The 18,745-nt window shown below is 46.9% G+C and overlaps 1 protein-coding gene and 1 pseudogene across 4 annotated transcripts in view; both read right to left on the reverse strand.

Moving 5' to 3' along the window:
- Positions 1 to 816: 816 nt before the first annotated feature.
- The window catches only part of LOC144170762 (lachesin-like), a 52,127-nt gene continuing 34,198 nt past the window's right edge, over positions 817 to 18,745 (reverse strand). The window contains exons 3-7 of one of the 3 annotated variants that reach the window (XM_077700746.1): positions 15,154 to 15,312; positions 12,751 to 12,879; positions 10,508 to 10,798; positions 8,690 to 8,800; positions 817 to 1,609 (exon numbers count right to left, since the gene is read on the reverse strand). In XM_077700746.1, coding sequence (XP_077556872.1) covers positions 1,509 to 1,609; positions 8,690 to 8,800; positions 10,508 to 10,798; positions 12,751 to 12,879; positions 15,154 to 15,312 — 791 coding nt within the window. In that variant the 3' untranslated portion in view covers positions 817 to 1,508. Of the gene's footprint in view, positions 1,610 to 8,689; positions 8,801 to 10,499; positions 10,799 to 12,750; positions 12,880 to 15,153; positions 15,313 to 18,745 lie in introns of those variants that run through there. The other 2 variants (XM_077700747.1, XM_077700748.1) reach the window with 2 other exon arrangements.
- Positions 4,052 to 5,467, reverse strand: LOC144170961 (uncharacterized; annotated as a pseudogene). Its single transcript, XR_013322704.1, has 3 exons — positions 5,294 to 5,467; positions 4,993 to 5,235; positions 4,052 to 4,507 (listed from the first exon to the last, which is right to left on the reverse strand). The product of XR_013322704.1 is annotated as an uncharacterized LOC144170961 (transcript).

Consider the following 18,745-nt stretch of genomic DNA (forward strand, 5'->3'; position numbering starts at 1 on the left):
TGACTAGCGCAGTGGCTTTAGCAAGAAAAAAAGAACTCGAGCGTTTGCTGTCATCGTGGCAACACTTGCTCGGAACGAGAAAGACACGCCATAGCGTTCGCCCCTCGTTGGTTCGTCATCGTTACATCGTGTGCGTGCGCTCGGTACCGTAGAAGAGCCCTCGAGCCCGGCAGCATCCTGGCAGCTCTCGACATGGGCCGGCTGCGGATAGTGCGAACGGCCGAGGAAGAGGTCACACTTCGAGAGGCCACTACCGTTGCCTCGAGTACGCCGGCACCTCTTTCTTGGGATGATGAAGAAGGGCTGGTGAAAGCCTACAATGCTGAGGATGACTCTGCCTCCACCAGTCACCGCGAAGAAGACGACGACCTCTTCGGTGCATATCACGACGATTACAGGCACCGCAACTATGCGAATAAACAATGATACTGAAACTTAACTATGTGTCCAGCAATCTTCATTTACAACAGCTTCGCCATTCAAGCCTTGCGCATGAGTGCAAGCTTTCCTGAATATTTCTTTCGTCTCTGCCGTAGCGTCATTGCCCTCGTTTTCACAATCTAGTTATGGCTGCTCTGTACTCCCGATTCGGGCAGGCCCTCGTATCTGGCTGCCTGAATTGTAGTTTCCTGTTAGCATCGATAACGTACTTCCGCTGACGTTATACGAGCACGGCTGATAGCGGACGGCTAGCATGCACGGAAAAACCCAGAAATGAGCCTAATAACGCTACCGCGTTAAAGCGCCATTAACTGCCCATGCGGATTGGTACCTAGACGCTTTATGTGTGATGCCTATGTGCTTCTCATACCATAACCTTTATTGGAAGCGATGACACAAAAACTCATACAGACACTGCCAGGCTGACTTCTCCTCATCATTAAAGCCATTCCTCCTCCCTCCTCCACCTTTATTGGTCAGTCGTGCGTGTGGGCACGTGTGTATGTGTCTGTATGTATTGTATGTGCATGGTGTGTGCATGTATGTGCGTGTGTGGTGTACGTGTGCGTGTCTGTGTGTGTGAGTATGGGGGCCGGTTTGCGGGCGTGCGTGTGCGGGTGCTTGTGGGAGAAAGAGGGAGGGAGAATTTACTTAAGCATCCAGCATGACGGAGGAACGACTGCGTTCATTGAGCACAAGTTACATTGTACGCGACAAACAATATTGCAGCCAGAGCCCTGAACCCGGCGCACATGTTGCAGGGCCTAGTGTGTCTCCACCAAAGAAATTCGCACAGAGAAGCAGCTGGATTTGTGGATAGGTGCCCAAAGTTATCGCTCTTTCCTGATAAGGATGTCGAAATATGTTAGCAGTCACAAATACGCGTAACTCTTTGCACAGGTTGGTTGGTGATGGGTCAGCATGTTCAGAAGATGCTTTGTACGGACGTTCACACACGGCTGGTGCCACACATACACACACAAGCATGAAGTTGCCAGTCTGCCTGTCCTGCATTGCGCTAGAGAGCGCAATCATACATAACTCTTAGAAAGTGATTTCTTCGTCGGTCACGAGGTGGCAGTAGCGAGGCTTGATAAGGCACCCACAAGGAGCACGAACAGCAGCGTCGCACTGGTGATACTGCGGTACCCGGCGTGGTTTCCAATTGCTGGAAAAAAAATTGAACGAAAGGACATTTGCAACAGTTTGAACCAGTCAAAAGGGCAGCACTATTTATTACCGTAATGCTACAGCATTACACAGAAACGTTAACTTCCCCTCAGCCTCGCAGGAAGCAACAAAAGGCGTGTCTATACAAACTGATCATCAGCTGGCCTACGAGCAATGATGATGTTCTTTAACGTGAAATACTTAAGGCAGTTGGTTAACACGCGTTCCTTAAAAAAATTGAGCGTATATTTGAAAGCGAAAAAAAAAAAAAGAAACAGCAAACTGCCCGGGCGACCTTGTGCAACGCGGCACACCCATCAGCGATAGAACGCAATCCAGCCCAGAATGCCTGCTCGTTGTGAAACCAACATGCAAGAAAGCTCGTGTGCAATTACTGGCACTCTTCCCCGCGCCCTCTCCTTCCACCGCCATAGCGCTAGTCAGACTATAGCCTCTTTTGACCTACCTTTCAGTTTTTCGTAACAATTTTGTAGCCTCTCTGCTACCAGCCAAGGGGCATTCCTTGCTACCTTTCTTATAGAATTAGCCAGATATCCTTTTTCTCCGGTACCCATTCTCCTGTGTACGAAGGGAAACCGTTATGGCATACCTCCCGCTGTTCCATCTAGTATTGCCACTACGAACTATCTCGGCCGATGCACCGCTGCGCTTTGTAATGGGTTAATGGGTGCTCTTTTCTTCTCTATCCGCCCCCCCCCCCCTCCCTTTACTCTCGGTGCCCACGGTGGTCAGCTAGTAAGCGGTGACCAGAGTGGTACCCACCAATATGAGCAAGCATCGCTGCAAGTCGATGGCTCCTCTCGTATACGAGCCGAAAGGAATAGGGGAGTGGGTAGCGAACTGGGTCCTTGCCCTGTCGAGCCTCTTGGATGCCCCGTATGGTTACAGTATACGACCTTATACAGTGGAACCACGTTAAACGTTTTTCACCGGACCGAAAAAAGAAAACGTAACAGCCGGGAAAACGTAAGAGTGAGGAAAGCCACGAAAATGGGCCGGCGTCTAACTGGCGTCGTTAAATCACCCCCTATCTAAAGCTCCATTGTTGCCACCTTGGTTTCTGCCCGTTCCGCCAAAGCTGGCGGTCTTTTTTGCATTTTTATGTGCCCATTTAGTGTTGCCAAGAGGAATTAAGACAGGCGTGAAGTCACGTTAGTCGTCGTAAAATAACTGTACTACTCGCTCACCATCACCCTACTCGTGAAGGTCGACAACAAAATCGGGCGTCGTGAAATCCCCGTACAACTTGCTTGTCGTTCCGACCGTCTGTATGGGTGGTGTAGAAAGCGCAGTGTGTAGAAGGGCGGTGTAGAAGGACTGGCGCAAGGGACGGTATTGGTGATGTATAAAGCGCTGAGAGTAGCAAGGAAGGAAGCAGACGACGCGCCGAGACCGATCTTAACGCTACAGCAACGCCACCGCCTGGTCGGCGGCAGCACCGGCCCGTGTCGCGGTACTGGAAGGCCGCCATCTTTGCCAACTGACCTAATCTAAAAAACGCCGCACGGCGCCATTACAACAGTGTGGCGGCGCTAACATCACGCACTTCCGGCGTTCCGAAGTGAAACTTCTGTTGTAAGCTCAGTGATGATCGTGGTAGCACTTACGACGGATGGCCGTCTAGTGACGACCTTTCCAACTCGCTTGCGGCACGGCCGCTGGATCAAAGCGCACAAGGTGCGGCCTGCTGCGTGCGCCCGAAACAGCGGGAGAGGCCTAGTTCATTCGCCTGCCACCGCGGCGCCACCGGTCAAGGACAGTGAACAGCGGCGGAGTAGCGGTGTGCGCGCTAGTAGCGGTGTGCGCTCGCTACTCTTCGTGCTGCAAGCGGACATTCTGAATTTGATATCCGCTCAGTGCTTTGTTCTACGCTAAAACGGGACCTATTCCCTTGTGGCAAATGGTTTATCGCTATTAAGGGAGACGGAGTGGCCTCGACTAAGCCAGCCCGCCTCTGCGACAGTCAACTTTAAGTTCATGCTTATGACAGGTTTGCCCCGTCCTCAGGCCAGAGGATTAATACACGTATTTCATATTATTTTACAAAAGGACTTGAAAGAACTTTCACAGACCCCTTTTATGGTATTTAAATATAGCACAACGTTTTAGCTTCTCGTTAAAATCCCTTTTAAATAAAGACCACGATTTTATGTTTGCCTTTGTCCGCTGCCGCGACAGTGGATTACATAAGCTTTCAATTCATTCCAGAGTATTTTAGGAGCTGTAATAACTCTAAATTAGCATCATTCTGCATAATTTCCGTTCGAAGACTGTTGAATGTGAAATTATGTCTTCCTTCCTGTGCATGTGGAAATAATGAAAATGCCGGGAATTGCGCTTACAATGAAATATGCGTTTATTAACTGAAGCTCTACAATCTCTAAAAGATCAGTATATTTTATAATACAGCCGAACAATTTTGCCTGCATTATAAGGTAAAAAAATGGAGGTGCCATGGTCCTCAAAGGCGTAGAACTTTTCTGGAGAGGGGCTTGTGTGCCAGCCTTACCAGACGTTGCACAGTGGCACTCACATTCCCTGCCCAGTTAGCTAGCAGTGGTCGAAGCAGCTTTTTTAAAAAAACATCACAGAGGTGGTTCGTGTGCTGAGGGCTGCTCGAACCACACCGTAGTGCAGGGCAGGTAACAAAATGTGGGAGGAGGGCTGAGTGAAGAAGTTTACACAGATTTCCACTCCTTCGAACTTCAGTGTCTTTCATCACTTCACTGACAAAGTCACATGTGAGTTTGCAAATTTTCACGATCTCCATGTTGGGATACCGAAGTTGTCCGTTATCGATTTTCTTTACTAAATCGTAGATGCTGCCACACGGTTTCGACTCTTGCAGGAGAACCTTGCATGATTCACACGGCAACTGCAAATAATAAAATCAAGTCAAGTAAAATTTGCATCAAAAGTACTATGCAACGAAGTATGTAGGCTCCTTTGCTTACTTCGCTTAGCTAACAAAATATCTAAATTTCGTAACAGTGGGGAATGGAACGTCCTGGGGCAAAAAGAGTGGCATACACTTATATCTGGTGTGGACCCTTACAGTGGTCGCACACCGGCGGGGCGGGACACACGTCCTGATTCGGGCCGGAACCCTGGCTTTGGGCTAACCTGAGTTTTTCCTCACTCGAGGTCAGCCTGGAATTCTGCCCTTGGTTTTTAGTGGCGAAAGGGAGGGCAAAAAGAGAAAAATATGAGAAAGAGGGAGAACTGCTGGTTCACAAATTATGGTTAACATTCGAGGAAGGCGAAAGTGAAGTGAACATTGTTTACGACTGGCTGACGCGCTAGCGCAGCGTTCGAAAGAATGCAGTAAATAGTGCAAAGCTTAAAAATAACCGTCCTTACCTTCTCCTCACAAGCACGCGCGATGTATCCGGCCAGGTATGCTAGGGGTGCTAGTTCGAGGTCATCCGGCACAGCAAGCGAAACATTTAAGACTTCCAGCTCATAGGAAAGCCGCTTGGCACTGAGGACGACGGCAAGTGGCACGGCCGCGGTGTTGCCTTCTCGGGCTTTGAGTTTTAGAGGTGCATTTGTTTCGGAGCTATGGGGAGCGTTTCCACTCTTAGCAGCTTGGAGGATTCCAACCTGGGAAAAAAAGTGCGTAGGTTACATGGGTGTGCTCTCCAACGGGCACCATATATACCTTTAACAGCTTTTCGGCTGTGAAGACCGCGGTTCTAGCATCAACTCTATCGTTGCCTCCGTTAAACTGTCGAAAGCAACTGAAGAGGGACTCCACGGGGTCGCTGTTCAAGGCACGGGTCAAGACGTAGCGAAAGCTGGAAAAAAGTTTTTTGATACCTAAGCCAATGCACATATACGTAACTGCGATAAAGAATATAAAGGTGAAGAAAGGAAAACCTACTTGTTGTCTAATAGATGTTGAATCAATGCCACAGTTGACCTCGTGGTCATTATCGTTGCCTCGCATGTTTCTTTCGTCATTTTCTTTTTTGTTTTGCCAGCAGAAAGCTGGATCTCCTCGATGTACGTGACGAAGTCTACTTCAAGCCACGAAAGACGGTCGTCGTCGATCAAGTAGAATGGTTCTTCACTTTGACCGCGCGGCTTCACAGCGCCAATATTGTGAAGGTCATACCACTTCGACACCATTTTCATGAATGTGATGGTGGGCAAACAGTCCTGAAATTCTGTCGCATCAGGGTGGCATTGCGGGTTTTCTTGTAGGAACTCAAGCGTTGCTATTACGACTGGTGAGAAAACTTGCGTAGCCCTTGACACTTTCATCTTTTCTAGGTTGTTCGGTTCAACGTGTGACTGTGTTAGGAACCTCACTGGCTTTACGAGTAGCTGTGACTGAATGCTGAGTAGCTTCTTCAAGTACAGTCCACCTTGAATTAGATCATCTCCGTCCATCATCTCTCTTTCCAAAAGATTATTTCTGAGGTTCTTGATGAGGTGATTCGGATCGAAAGACAAAAAAAGAGGATCACCTTGTCTCAATGGATGTGGCACTACATGCACAAGCGTTCCGTCCTCAGAAAGGCTCTTGAAGAGCGCAACATTTGACTGGTGATTGTCGGTAACAATCCTTGTCACACGGAAACCCACATCTTCGACTGCCTTCATGACATTCATTGTCATAGAACGAAGTTGCTCACTTCTGAGGCACCGGGTAAAGAAGTACCCAACTGGTATCACATAGGCAGTTGATAGCCCTCGCAGGACGAAGCACAATAACCTGTTCGCCACTTCAGGTGTTGCACATGATTGCTGTTGAGGACCCATGTCAACGAGGCCGAAAACCTTATCAAGTTGGCGATCGTACATAACTTTCTGCTGTATCGCCATTTCATCTATGATTAGGGAGCAGAAGATTTCTTGTTCGACTTGTAGCGCTTGAAACTCTGCGCGTAGGCGTTCTGTTATGAGTGATGTGACGCCTATTTCGCCTGTTGAGTGCCCGATGTACTTCTGTAGTGTGGCACGACAAGGCAACTTGAACAGGCCTCTTGTTCTTACATACTCGTAACCTTTGTTGGAGCACGCTTTCCAGAGCACGCACTCCCTCAGAATTGATTCACTGTACGCTGGCTTCTTGGAAGCGAAATTGGACACTTGATTCTTGATAAATTCGGCGGTTTTGTGGCCTTCGTCTGCGGCTACTAGTACACTCATAAAACAGGCGATTTCTTTGTTGCTTTCGAAAGCTTGAAGCCGTTCACGAACCGTATCGTGCTGGCTTTGGAGCGTCTGCAATGACTGATTGAGACGGGAAATTTTCCGCTGCAGGCGGTTCGTCGTTTTCTTCGCATCCTGTATCACCCGCTTAAGGTCAAGGTCTGTTTGAGACATTTTATCCGTACATGAACTGGTTTGGCACATGCTATCAGCAGGCAATGCACAGTCACACGTTCCCTCCGAAGACCCGCTTGGTGCAACATGTTCTTGATCTCCGAAGAGATCAGGCTCGACATCTTCATGCATGCTTTCATCTGGGCCATTTCGTGCACTATTTTTCGCGCAAGCTGATGAACCGCCATCTGCTACTTCTCTTCGAGGCCACTTTCTTATCCTTGGAGCGCTTGGCTTTTGCATATAGGACGGGTAATTGGGGAACACCGTCGGGATAGCAGTTGGCAGGAGCATTCGCAGTTTGGTGCCTTTCTTATAGTCATTTTCGGTGAAGTGAAGGGAACAAACCGAAGAGTGGTCACTGGGTACCCACCTCGTTTCTTTTCCACCAGATCCCTGCCGGGAGATGTTGTTGAGCCACGCTTGTCGTCGTTCAGCGCTTGATGGAAATTCATGGTAGCTCAAACCGGGATTTTTCCTTGCGTTCGACGTGCACCGTGGAACACAGCAGTTTTTCGGCATACTAACTGACCGCTCTAACTACCTAGCTGGACTGTGAGGCAGATCGCATCAAGCTGAACACGACTATATTTGTTGGGAGCATGTAACCTCATTCCGCGGCGCGAAATTGGCGCGAAAATGCCGCGTTCGCCTTACCGCGCCTCTTCGGTGTGTCCCCTACTACTAGCGCCCCCGCGAAACTTGCGGCCGCAACTGTCAACAACGCTCGCCCTCCCTCGCCAATGCGCGGCGGCTCCACGCAGCAGGCCGCACCTTGTGCGCTTTGATCCAGCGGCCGTGCTTGCGGCTTCGTGTAGCCAGTTCAGTAACAAAGCCGGACCAAGACTCATCAAAAGCCGAAATTGCGGTGCCCAATCCGCTTCGGAGTGTCAGGTTGCTACGTTGCATCGGGGTTCGCAATATGTTATATCCTATGGGAGTTATGCCGGGACCGATGGCACACAACGTAACAGCCAGGAAAACGCAACAGTGAGGAACGTAACAGCGGGGTTCTGCTGTATACGTTTTGCGTACATCACTGCGGCTGTGTGTGGGCGCCTAGTATCTGTCTTGTTCTTGCGCAACCTATGCTACCCCAAGGGCGCAGAACCTGAGCTGCCGTATTAACCCCTCTCCCCTCCCGCAGTACCCTGCATGCTCAGCTTCACACTGCATCAAGGAGATAAACTTTTTTGAAGCTAAAACTTTCTTAGTGGGACCGATGGTGCTCTGTCAGAAAACAAATGAATTTTCCCATATACCGGTTTGTCGACCGAAGAGCTCTGATAAGATCTCTGGACACAAGACGCGTGCGTGAAACAGGACTTCCATTGAAACGGTTACTTCAACGTCGCGCAAAAAGGAGCGGTTCTAGATAATATATTACATGCATTGATCATGAACAAGGAGTACCATACTATACCTTTATCTCATAAACCACATATCGGTATACATTCAGATGGTTTCTATAGATGCGTTTACTCAGTGCGCGAAAAATCGTCGCACGGGTTGGTTCTTCCTTTGCGATTTGGAGGTTTGAGGGCTTGACGATAGATTGGACGCACTTTTAGCTTTCGCGCTTCTCTCAAATTCCTTTAGAAAGGAATAATATATCTTTTTTTCTGGGGGAAAAATAGCTCATTTATCAAAGCTAAACCAGGGGAAAATCCTGAAAAACTGCAAAGACTAGTTCTTGCAGTTGTGACAACAAAATAGCACCTACCAGAGCTGGGCCAGTTGTGAATACTTCTCTGTTGTTCGTCGTGTAACGTCCCACGCAATCCCTGAGAAGCCAGCTTTGAGTCAAACGTCGCCGAGGAGCTGGTCGATGTTTCTGTCGAAAATAAAATAATACCTTCTGTGAGTCACCTGCACGATGATTCTTATGCTTGCAGAAGTTTCCGATACTCGGAATGCGCTAAGACCACCGGGCAACTAATTCAAGAGAGAAAATGCAGCACCGCCAGAAAATAATCGGACAAGAGATGGGCCTGTGGGAGCAAACATCTTCACACGGTAGGTCAGTTGGATCTTTTGGCGGGATTTCTTGTGAATCTCCGCTTCCATCTTCTCTTTGGGTGGCTTTCGGAGAAGGTTTACCGATTCTTTTTCCGCCTGCGCGCGGTCGAAGGGGCAACCGCAATGTGTATTTTCATATATTTATAGCGTTCCTGAATTAATATTGATGTCATGAGCAGCTTTTCACCAGATTTATTTCAAGTAAATTACGGGTCATGCTTCTCCACGCAGCAGCACAGAAGAGGGCGCAGCGGCGACGGGCATGCATGAAATTGATTGTTCTATACGTCCTTCATAAAATGTTTAGTGCTGAACACTGCGATAACAGCTATTACAGCTAAATTTGTGCTGAAAGGCAGGTGCTTGGTCATAAAGAGGGCTGTGATTGTCTGATTATGATGTTTAACGTGCCGACGCTTCACAGGGGATGAGGCGCGCCGTGGCGGAAGGCTCCGGATTAATTTTGACCACCTGGGGATCTTTAACGTGCGCCGAATTCTTGAACACATGGGCGTTTTCCCTTTTCGCCTCCATCAGAAAAGCGACCGCCGCGGCCGGGAATCGAACCCGCTTCTTTGGGCTCAGCAGCACAACGGCTTAGGCACTGAGCCACCACGGCGGGTAGGGCTGTGACGGGTGCTCTGACACCAGTATATTAGAATTTAGAACGAACTGTAGAAAGATGCGCCACTGAAAGGACTTGCAATGACCCTACCGAGTTTGACGTGTTTTCGGCTCATCATTGGTCTTAGGATTAAGTTGGGCAGGTTAGATAAAAGCTGGGAGTGACAAAACAAAGAATGGGGTGTTAGTTCAGCAGGCCGGGTCATTTTTTAAGGATGTGCGGAGTTATGGCAAATTTTGCCTCTAGCATTATCAGGCTTTTCAGAACTGTCGTGAAAACTTGCGTCGCATGTTGCCCATGGCTTTCTCCCCCATTACCCCCCCCCCCCAAAAAAAAAAAAATACCGTAAGCGACCCTGAATTTCGGTCCCAATTAGGCGACCATTACGAGTGATATGGCAGAGCAGGAAAAATTTCGCGGCTATTTGGTTACAGCAACACTAAACACGTTAGCACTGAACCAGCACTCTAGGTCTAATAAAAGAGTAGTCGTGCTGTTCGCCCTTCTGGGTTTCACTGGTATATCACTTCTCTCTACGCTTGTACAGACTTTGCCGGTGAAGGCTATGTCCTAAAAATGCCACGGAATTCACAGAATCTTTGACAACGAGTTCACTGTTTTATCAACAACTTCTACACGCAAACTTATTTAAAATATCCGAATTTGTTTACTCTACCGCAGGTTTCTTAGACAGTTTACACATATTGGATTAAACTGAAGCTGAAACAACTCAAGCTGCCTGCTCGATCAAGGATTGGCTGGCTCTTCCACACAACATTGTCTGCTTTGGGCCAGCTCCCACAGAGTATGACCACTTGAGGATCCTAGCTAGTATATAGCCATTTGTAATTTTGTCATGTCACGCAATCGGGTCCTTGCTTATCTTGTGCTACTCACCGTATAGCTTAATTGTGCCTTGCGTTTCACCGAGGGTGTTCTTGGCCATGCAGTGGTACTCGCCGTAATCCTCCGCTCTGAGCCAGTGTATTACCAGTTGCATTTGCACCTTGTACATGGCTTGCTGCATGGTGACCGCCGAGTACTTCGCATTTTGGTGAATCACGTGATCCGCGCCTCGGGTCCAGTAGGTCACCGATCTTGGGTGTGACTCCAGGTTGCAATCCAGAGCTACGTCCGCCTCGAGGCTTGCGCCGACCAGCTGATTCGGCATCCAGATCATGGGCGCGACTGCATGAAAATAAGTGACTGCGTGTCACACGAAGGACTGGGGGACGTTCGATTCGCAATGTAAGAAGCGCAAATCTTCGCGCATATTCGCAGCGCAAATCTCCGTAAGAAATGCAACTCTTGAGTCATCTTTCCAGTTACATATGAGCTTCCGCAGTGTATGCACGCGCTCTAAAATAACGGACCTGTATATTGGGGATGAAAAAAGAGCGTATTGTCGGTTTCCCAATTCGATAGTAGGCACAATGCAGCGTGAAAAAAAAATGTTTGGTAATGACTGAACCTCTTTGGAAGAAATTTGTAACGTTTAAACAAGGTTGATTGTAGGGGTTAACGCGCCGACGCAACGCAGATGATGAGGCGCGCCGTAGTGGAGGACTCCGGATTAATTTTGACCCCCTGGGGATCTTTAACGTGCGCAGAAATCTCGTACACACGGGCGTTCTTGCTTTTCAGCACCACCAGAAAAGCGGCCGCCGCGGCCGGGAATTGAACCCGCGTCCTCGTGCTCAGGTTTAAACAAGTACTCAATACCGAGTAAATCGAAAACTGCGCTTAAATATGATGTCTATGCACACATATTGGGAGAGCTGAGTACTTGCTTATTATTTTTTCTTTTTTTGTTTCCTCATTGAGGGTACATAAATTTTATTCAATGATTAGAGGGGTCTTTGGTGTACCGCGTTTTTGACCTTTATTTGTTCGCAGGCGTGATATTTGCGTGATGCCAGCTAGACCATGGGAGGCACCATAAGCTTCATTGCGGCGGGAATGTATACATTCTCTGTACTTGATCTGTTCGTAACTGCCAGCATGTTTTCTGCGTTGAACTCCCAGCGATAGGCGGCAGCGGAAGTGAATCCTAGGAAGGAGAAAAAGACCTCAAATTTACTGACACTGTGTTCCTTCCTTTCGGGGAAAACAGCAAACACTTGACTACTCCTTGGAAATGTTTGTGGTCATTAGTCCACGCAGGCTTCCTTCATTTTAAAGCCTATTATTTTTACGATCTTCCGGGTCTAATCGGAAGGCATATTTTCTTATTCTGAAGAAGTTTTTCTGCATTGGTAATTAGTACGCAGGTTCCAAAACATAGTTTGCCCATATGTTAGTGTTAGCGCTTAGAATATTTTTAGACTGTTTTGTCGTACTACTACCGATATCGAATGATCCATGGCGCTCTGATAACTGTCCTCAGTTAATTAGTTGAAGGGAATGCATGGCAAGATACTGAAGTGCTTCCGGTACTTCTCATGAATTCATGTTATTAGACTGCTTTTGCTTCATTAATTTATACCTGTCTTCGGTTTGACAATGTAACTGTTGCGTATCTTTAACTAGTATGTTTATGTACATGTTGTACTTGCCTTTTGTTTATTCTGATAAATTGAACAGATAATGTCCCAACGTTTCTTCATGTGCCCTTTATATTTCAATGGAATGCATGAAATGAGTTCGTTAGCATTAGCGGCGCTTTATGGTCTTGAAGGCCTCACAAAACAGCCGTAACGAATCCATATTTGTTGTTGGATTTCGCCATTTAACGCCTATTTCCGTTTCTCTTAATTGTATTCTTTTCGCTGAGGTATTTGATTGCACACGGACAAAACTCACCATGTCGGAAATAATGCTTTGTTGTCGTTTGTCAATTATATTAAAGTAAAAGCAATCCTCATCATTAAAAAAAAAACATGGGTATGGATTGCATGGACCCACCGAAAAGGAGAGAGACAAGGATATACAGTTAAGAAGAAATCTGTCTGAAGGAAGCGAGCTCCACAGGCAGACAATGCTGTGAAAAATGTGATTGGCTTTTCGCTTCACGCATTCTGCACGAGAAACTAAAAAAAAAAAAATGTTAGTGAGAATTTGTTAGAATGACTGCATCGCGTTATCTACATAACAAAACCTCACTGGCACGGCTCTTAACCGGCGACTTGAGGGGCACTCACAGCTGACTTCAAGGACGATCCGCTTGCTGACCGCGGGCAGCACGCCGTTGGAGGCGATGCACAGGTAGGCGCTCATGTGGAGGCGGGACACCTTCGTGATGTTCAGCCACGTGCCCTTCACCGAGGGAACTGCGAGTCCACGAGGGACACATATAGTGCAAGTGCAGAAAAAATTCGTAGCGCATGCGGACGAGGACAAGGAAAGAGAACAGACACCACGGAGCGCTACTTTCAACTAGTTTTTATTGGAAAGACACATCAGTACACATCCACACTTTTCGCCCTCTCACCGCCATTGCTCACGTGTTGCAGCCATGCGAAGAGGGCACAGACGAAACGTTAGCAACCACCGGGATGGTCATTTGTCTGTCCACTGCCACGACTGCGGATGCGTGCCACTGAGTAATGCGTTGTCCGAGCGAAACATAGGGAGCAGTCGGTACGAGAGATTTATGGAGGCAGAAATGATTGTTAGAGGGGGGTCGATGTGTGTGGGCGTGCTGTCGTTAAGTTTAACAGATAAGGAGTCGGCTTTTCTTCGCGTGGCTGCAACACGTGGACAATGGCGGTGAGAGGGAGAAGAGGGTGGATATATATTGATGTGTCTTTAAATTAAAAACTAGTGAAACTAGCGCTCCGTGGTGTCTGTTATGAATTTTTCTGCAATGCAACACCTACTCGCCCAGGAATCCGTACTCGTAGTGCAAGTGGTTGTTTGTGAGGTGGTGAAATAACGCTGAGACGGTCTGTTAATTTTTACGTTCCAACTACCCCCCACCTTCTTTGTAAAGTACGAGAATGGTGCGTAGTAAGTACAGGTAAACTTACTCGGAGCACTTAAAGGGCATTTTAGTCTGAATTTGAGATATATCTCCTATTTATTTACTGCAGTGTGTTGGCAGCTGTAGCGTCAGTTTGCAAAGACTCGGCGCCGGAATTTTCTGTGCGGAACCTCGCGGAAAATGGGCAGGAGGGCAAAGCGGCGAAGGGGCTGGAAGAAGGGAGGAAGAAAGGGGGACGGGTTGAAGTGAAGTTAGTTCAACAAAGATCTATCGTACAGCCGGCCTGGCGCTGCTATCGCAGACCCTCTTACCATATCAAACAGAACCAACGGCAGTAATGTTTTTCAGTCTCGAACAGAAATTCACTACCAGTTTTTCTTCCCAGCAAATCACATAAATTTTTAAAGTTAAGTTTGCTGAAATAGAAAGTTGAGTATGTTTTGCTCAGAGTACATATGATGAGGAAATGGACCAATAATTACGGTCCGCCCCCTTCTCTCGTGCCATGCAAACCTACAGTTATTCGCAGACGACTGCTTACTCTATACGGCTGTGCGGACCATTGATGATCAAATAAAACTAAACACTTTCCTAGCTAACATTTCTGCCTGGTGGGCCAAATCGGGGATGCAAATTAACGCAACCAAAACAAAAAAAGTATCACTATAATCAAGAAAAAACGGCCCTATGCTTTGATTACGATCTAACAGGTCATATTTTAACTCAGACGGACAGTGTGAAATACCTAGGCGTAACAATTGCTAAAAATTTAAAGTGAAATATACATATCAACAATATACGCGCTGAAGCATTGAGACAACTGGGATTTTTGCGACGAAAACTAACAGCGGCGCCTCCTAAAGCAAAACTAGCAGCCTATTTACCTCTCGTACGTCCCATTCTTGAATACGCGAGCGTAGTATGGAACCCTCACCAGGCATACCTCATTGATAAGTTAGAACACATACAAAATATGCCCCTCCGCTTCATTAACTCGAAATACTCACGGTACGATAGCATAACCGCACTCCACAACCAAGCTAGCCTACCAACATTAAAATGCTGCAGACACGTGTCATCCTTAAAGTTCCTTTATCTTCTTTATCACGGCGCCATAAACATAGAAAAAGATACAAATCTTTGGCCTCCTTTTTGAAAGGTCATTCACGTAGAACCAGCCATAGCTTTAATATAAGGCCTTTTGTTCCTCATAGTAACTTTCAAATTTCATTTTTTTCACTAACCATAGAAACGTGGAATAAATTACCTAGCGAAGGTGTTGAAGCGCGTTCTGTGGACATGTTTGTTGCTAAAGTTGAAATATTGTATATCTCTGATTATCAATGATAGTGTGTTAGCCTGTGAAATAAAAAATATGCATCGCCATCATTAGCCCTTGTATGCTAAAGACCTTTGTAGAGATGTGTCAAAGTGTCGTATTTTTGCACTGTGCCACTCCTGTATGAGCCTTTGAATAGGCTTACAGTATGAATAAATAAATAAATAAATAAACGCGGTGCCTGGTAAAGCACCTACCGATCCCGAGCTGCTCTCAGCTGCTAATTGCACGGTGGAAAAGACTCGCCGTGCGCGTTTGCGTGCATAATCGAGAGCGACCAACCTTTTGTAGTAGGACTGAGTGCAATGGTGTCGTCATCCTCCCGGCGCCAGGTTATTTCTGGCTCCGGTGTGCCACGAGCGATGCAACGCAAAGCCACGTCACCACCCTCGGCGACTTCGGTGCTGTCGCTTGTCTGACTCTCGTCAATTTTTGGCGGGACTGCGCACATTTCAAACCATCACGCAAGTGTGGCTGGGGCGTCACGTATGCGCGTTCTGCGGGAAACTCTTTGCTTGAGTTTTATTCAACGTTTAATTCGCTTTTGACAGCGACAACATAAAAGCAAGGCACAAAAAAAGGTACTGCATAGTGAAAGTGTAGAAAAAAAGATGCGGCGAACTCGAAACTAAAGCGTGGCAAACTGTTCGCATGGCGACGCAGTGAAACATCCCCCTCGCGAGGGGCACGATCAAATGCAGAGCATTTCCGGGGGCGCACGACGTTAAGTAGTTTGCGTTACGTTAATGTTGTTGCACTTGTGGCAACTGCTGACGAGAGAGCGCTCGTCAGCAGTAAAATTGGCAGCCTCGGCGCACGTTGAGTCCGAGAGAGGGGAGAGAGTGTCCTTGAAACGTGCCTGGGCGCGCTATCGAAAGTTGATCACGCCGGTAGCGAAACGTCTGAGCCGGGCATGTCGAGGCGAGCCATGCGGACTACTACGGATGCCTATAACGGGTGATATCGTGAGTTAAAGAAATGCTCTGCATTTTAAAAAAGGTTATTCATGGAGGTAGAAAAGAAGGTACATGTGAGGAGGAAGGATAAAAAACCATCGCGCAGATGAGCGCAAGTCAGTAGAATCACAGGAGGGATAAGTATAAGCAGGGAACGAGGAGAGAGGACAGAGAGAGAGAGAGAGAGAGACAGAGAGAGAGAGGGTGAACAGGTTTCCTAGTCCGTACAGTATGGTCAAAAACCAAAGGAAGCAGGAGGCGCGCATTTAATCTTACCGATGAAATACAAATCGAAAACAAAATGGCAGGCAATAAACCAAACGGTAACGGCGAGGGGTATTTTACAAGAAATACAAATAAAAAATAAACAAGTGGGCACAACCAGATATCGTTGCCTCCGATTTTTTCGTGTATAATTGCGTACTGTGGGTAGGGTTTCTTCTCCCAATGAACTAGCTGTAGCTTAGCTAAGCTGTGACTGCTATCGCCAGGATCAATGGGTCGTGACCAACAGCAGGCAGCGCCAGAAAGAAATCCACTAATAAAAGCAAAAAGAAAGGCCATCAGCGAAAAAAAAAAGACTCCTTCACGCGCGGCCCAAAAGCCACCTTTCTGATTTTCTGTCATTACTGATCCAACGCAGGCGGAAATCCTCGAACATTTTCTGCTGAACCGAGTCGTGCTCATCATAGCGTTATCAGAGCCTGCCTTAACACCTCTTGATCCAGCGAACTGGAGTGAGGCAGTGAAGCCCATCGCCCGGACTAGCTTTTCGTTATGAATTGTGTCCGCAGAACACCCCCTCTGCTTTTCCTTTTGTTTCGCTAGGTTATGAAGGACTAAGACAAGCCAAGTTTAAGTACGCTTTGAGCAACGTAGCACGGACGCGTCGTACAAGAAAACTTTTTTTCTATAGCCACACGGTAAGTGACAAAAGAGGAATATTTGCTTCAACATGTGCGAGTTTTTGGCTACCCACCGCGGTGGCTCAGGGGATAAGTCGTTGTGCTCCTGATTCCAAGGACCCGGGTTGGATCCCTGCGGCTTGGTCGCTTTAAGATGGAGGCGAAAAGCGAAAACATACGTGTGTGACGAGATTTCGGCCCACGTTAAAGATCCCCAGATGGTCCTCTACTATGGCGCACCCCATATTCCAGGCGTAGCCTTGGCAGGTGCAACGTCATAGATTTTGAACTTTGGGGCCATAGTCAAAGAAGACAGCCGCACCCAGCTTTGGGAAGCGCCTTGAACGTTATGTCTTAGAATATGTGGTACTCGTCACCATACGATATCTAGTACTGACGATTGTTTTAAAGTGACACCACAGACCGCTATGTGGCCTAGTTACCTTACCAGAAAAAAAAGACTACAGTTTGTAAAAAATGTAGATTGACAGGCCGATTGACATCCATTCTTAACGACAAGAGCACGTTCAAAGCGCCATTTTTTCTAGTAGCGTCATTTTGCGCAGTGTCAACTACACAGGCCTAAATTTATAAATTTAGGAGAGAGAGAGAGAGAGAGAGAGAGAGAGAGAGAGAGAGAGAGAGAGAGAGAGAGAGAGAGAGAGAGAGAGAGAGAGAGAGAGAGAGAGAGAGAGAGAGAGAGAGAGAGAGAGAGAGAGAGAGATAATAATTTCCATTTGGGCACGAGGACTCTGGGCTGAAAGGAAGCACACATGCTCACATGTTTAACCTGTCCGACCTGTTCGCACACAAACAAAACAAAGAAAGTCGTTAGTAACCACTGAATGCGTAAAATAAAAAAAAAGCTGCAGAAATTCAGAGCATTATCTACTAATGCGTAGCTTTCTTAAGACGTTTGCCTTGATTGTGAGTTTTTTACAGCAAAATGTTTTGGTTTTTCTAAATCATGTCCGACAAGAGATTTATAACCATTAGAAATGGAACATACGGGAAATCTGCATTATTGTGGAAATGCAGAGCGTTATAAGGTTTGCCATTTTTCGTAATTCTTAATATTTTTCCAATTTTTTTAGTTTTTCAAAATTTCGTACGACAAATTATCTCCATTTACGCTGTTATAACGGTTACATTTGGAACTTTCGCGAAATCTGCATCAATGTGGAAATGCAGGGCGTTACGCGGTTAGCTAGTTTCTGTAATTATTTTATATTTTTCGTACTTTTTTTTAATTTTAAAAATTTCGTTCGACCAATGATATCCATTTACGCTTTTATAATGATTAGAGGTGAAACTTTCGCGCAATCGGCACTATTGTGGAAATGCCACGCGTTGTACGTTTTGCCATTTTACGTAGTTTTTTTATAATTTTCTTATTTTTTAGTTTTTCAAAATTTCGTCCGACCAGCTATCTCCATTTACGCTATTATAGCGATTACAGGGTGAAATTTCGCGATTTCAGCATTTTTGTGGAAATGCAGGGTGTTGCACGGTCCTGGCTGCATGGGTACTCAGCAAAGAATGCTACGCATTAAAACTTGGTCACCATCCCGCCCTGCGACATTCGATGTCCAGCAAAGCTGTTGTAAACCACTACAAATGGTGATAGAGGAGGGTATGAAATGTTTCTCATCGTGTCGGCTGGCTTGTCGCTTGCGCTCGGCTAGTGCCTGTAGATATGGGCACAGAGTATCGGCAATTTTTTTTTCCGATGGTTCCTTGCCGCTACCATGGCCATTGGTCAGTTCGCATTACGTGGCATTTGTCCGTCAACTCTCCGTCAACTCTCTTAGGCTTGGCTTGTCCACCTTGCTCTGCCGCTGCGTGCAGCTGACGTCGTTGCGAATGCGAATCAAATATAACGCGTGTAACAGCATTTCGGCAGCAGAAGTGTGTCCAAAGATGTCGTTTTGCTGCATCTTCGGTGGTGTTGTTCACAAACGACTCGGTCGAAGTTAACGGCGACGCCGTAGATGCAGCAATCTCGTAACACCG

This window comes from Haemaphysalis longicornis, unplaced genomic scaffold (genome assembly GCF_048455015.1).
Source record: "Haemaphysalis longicornis isolate Haplotype H1 unplaced genomic scaffold, Haemaphysalis longicornis Haplotype H1 scaffold_2, whole genome shotgun sequence".
Lineage (NCBI taxonomy): Eukaryota > Metazoa > Arthropoda > Arachnida > Ixodida > Ixodidae > Haemaphysalis > Haemaphysalis longicornis.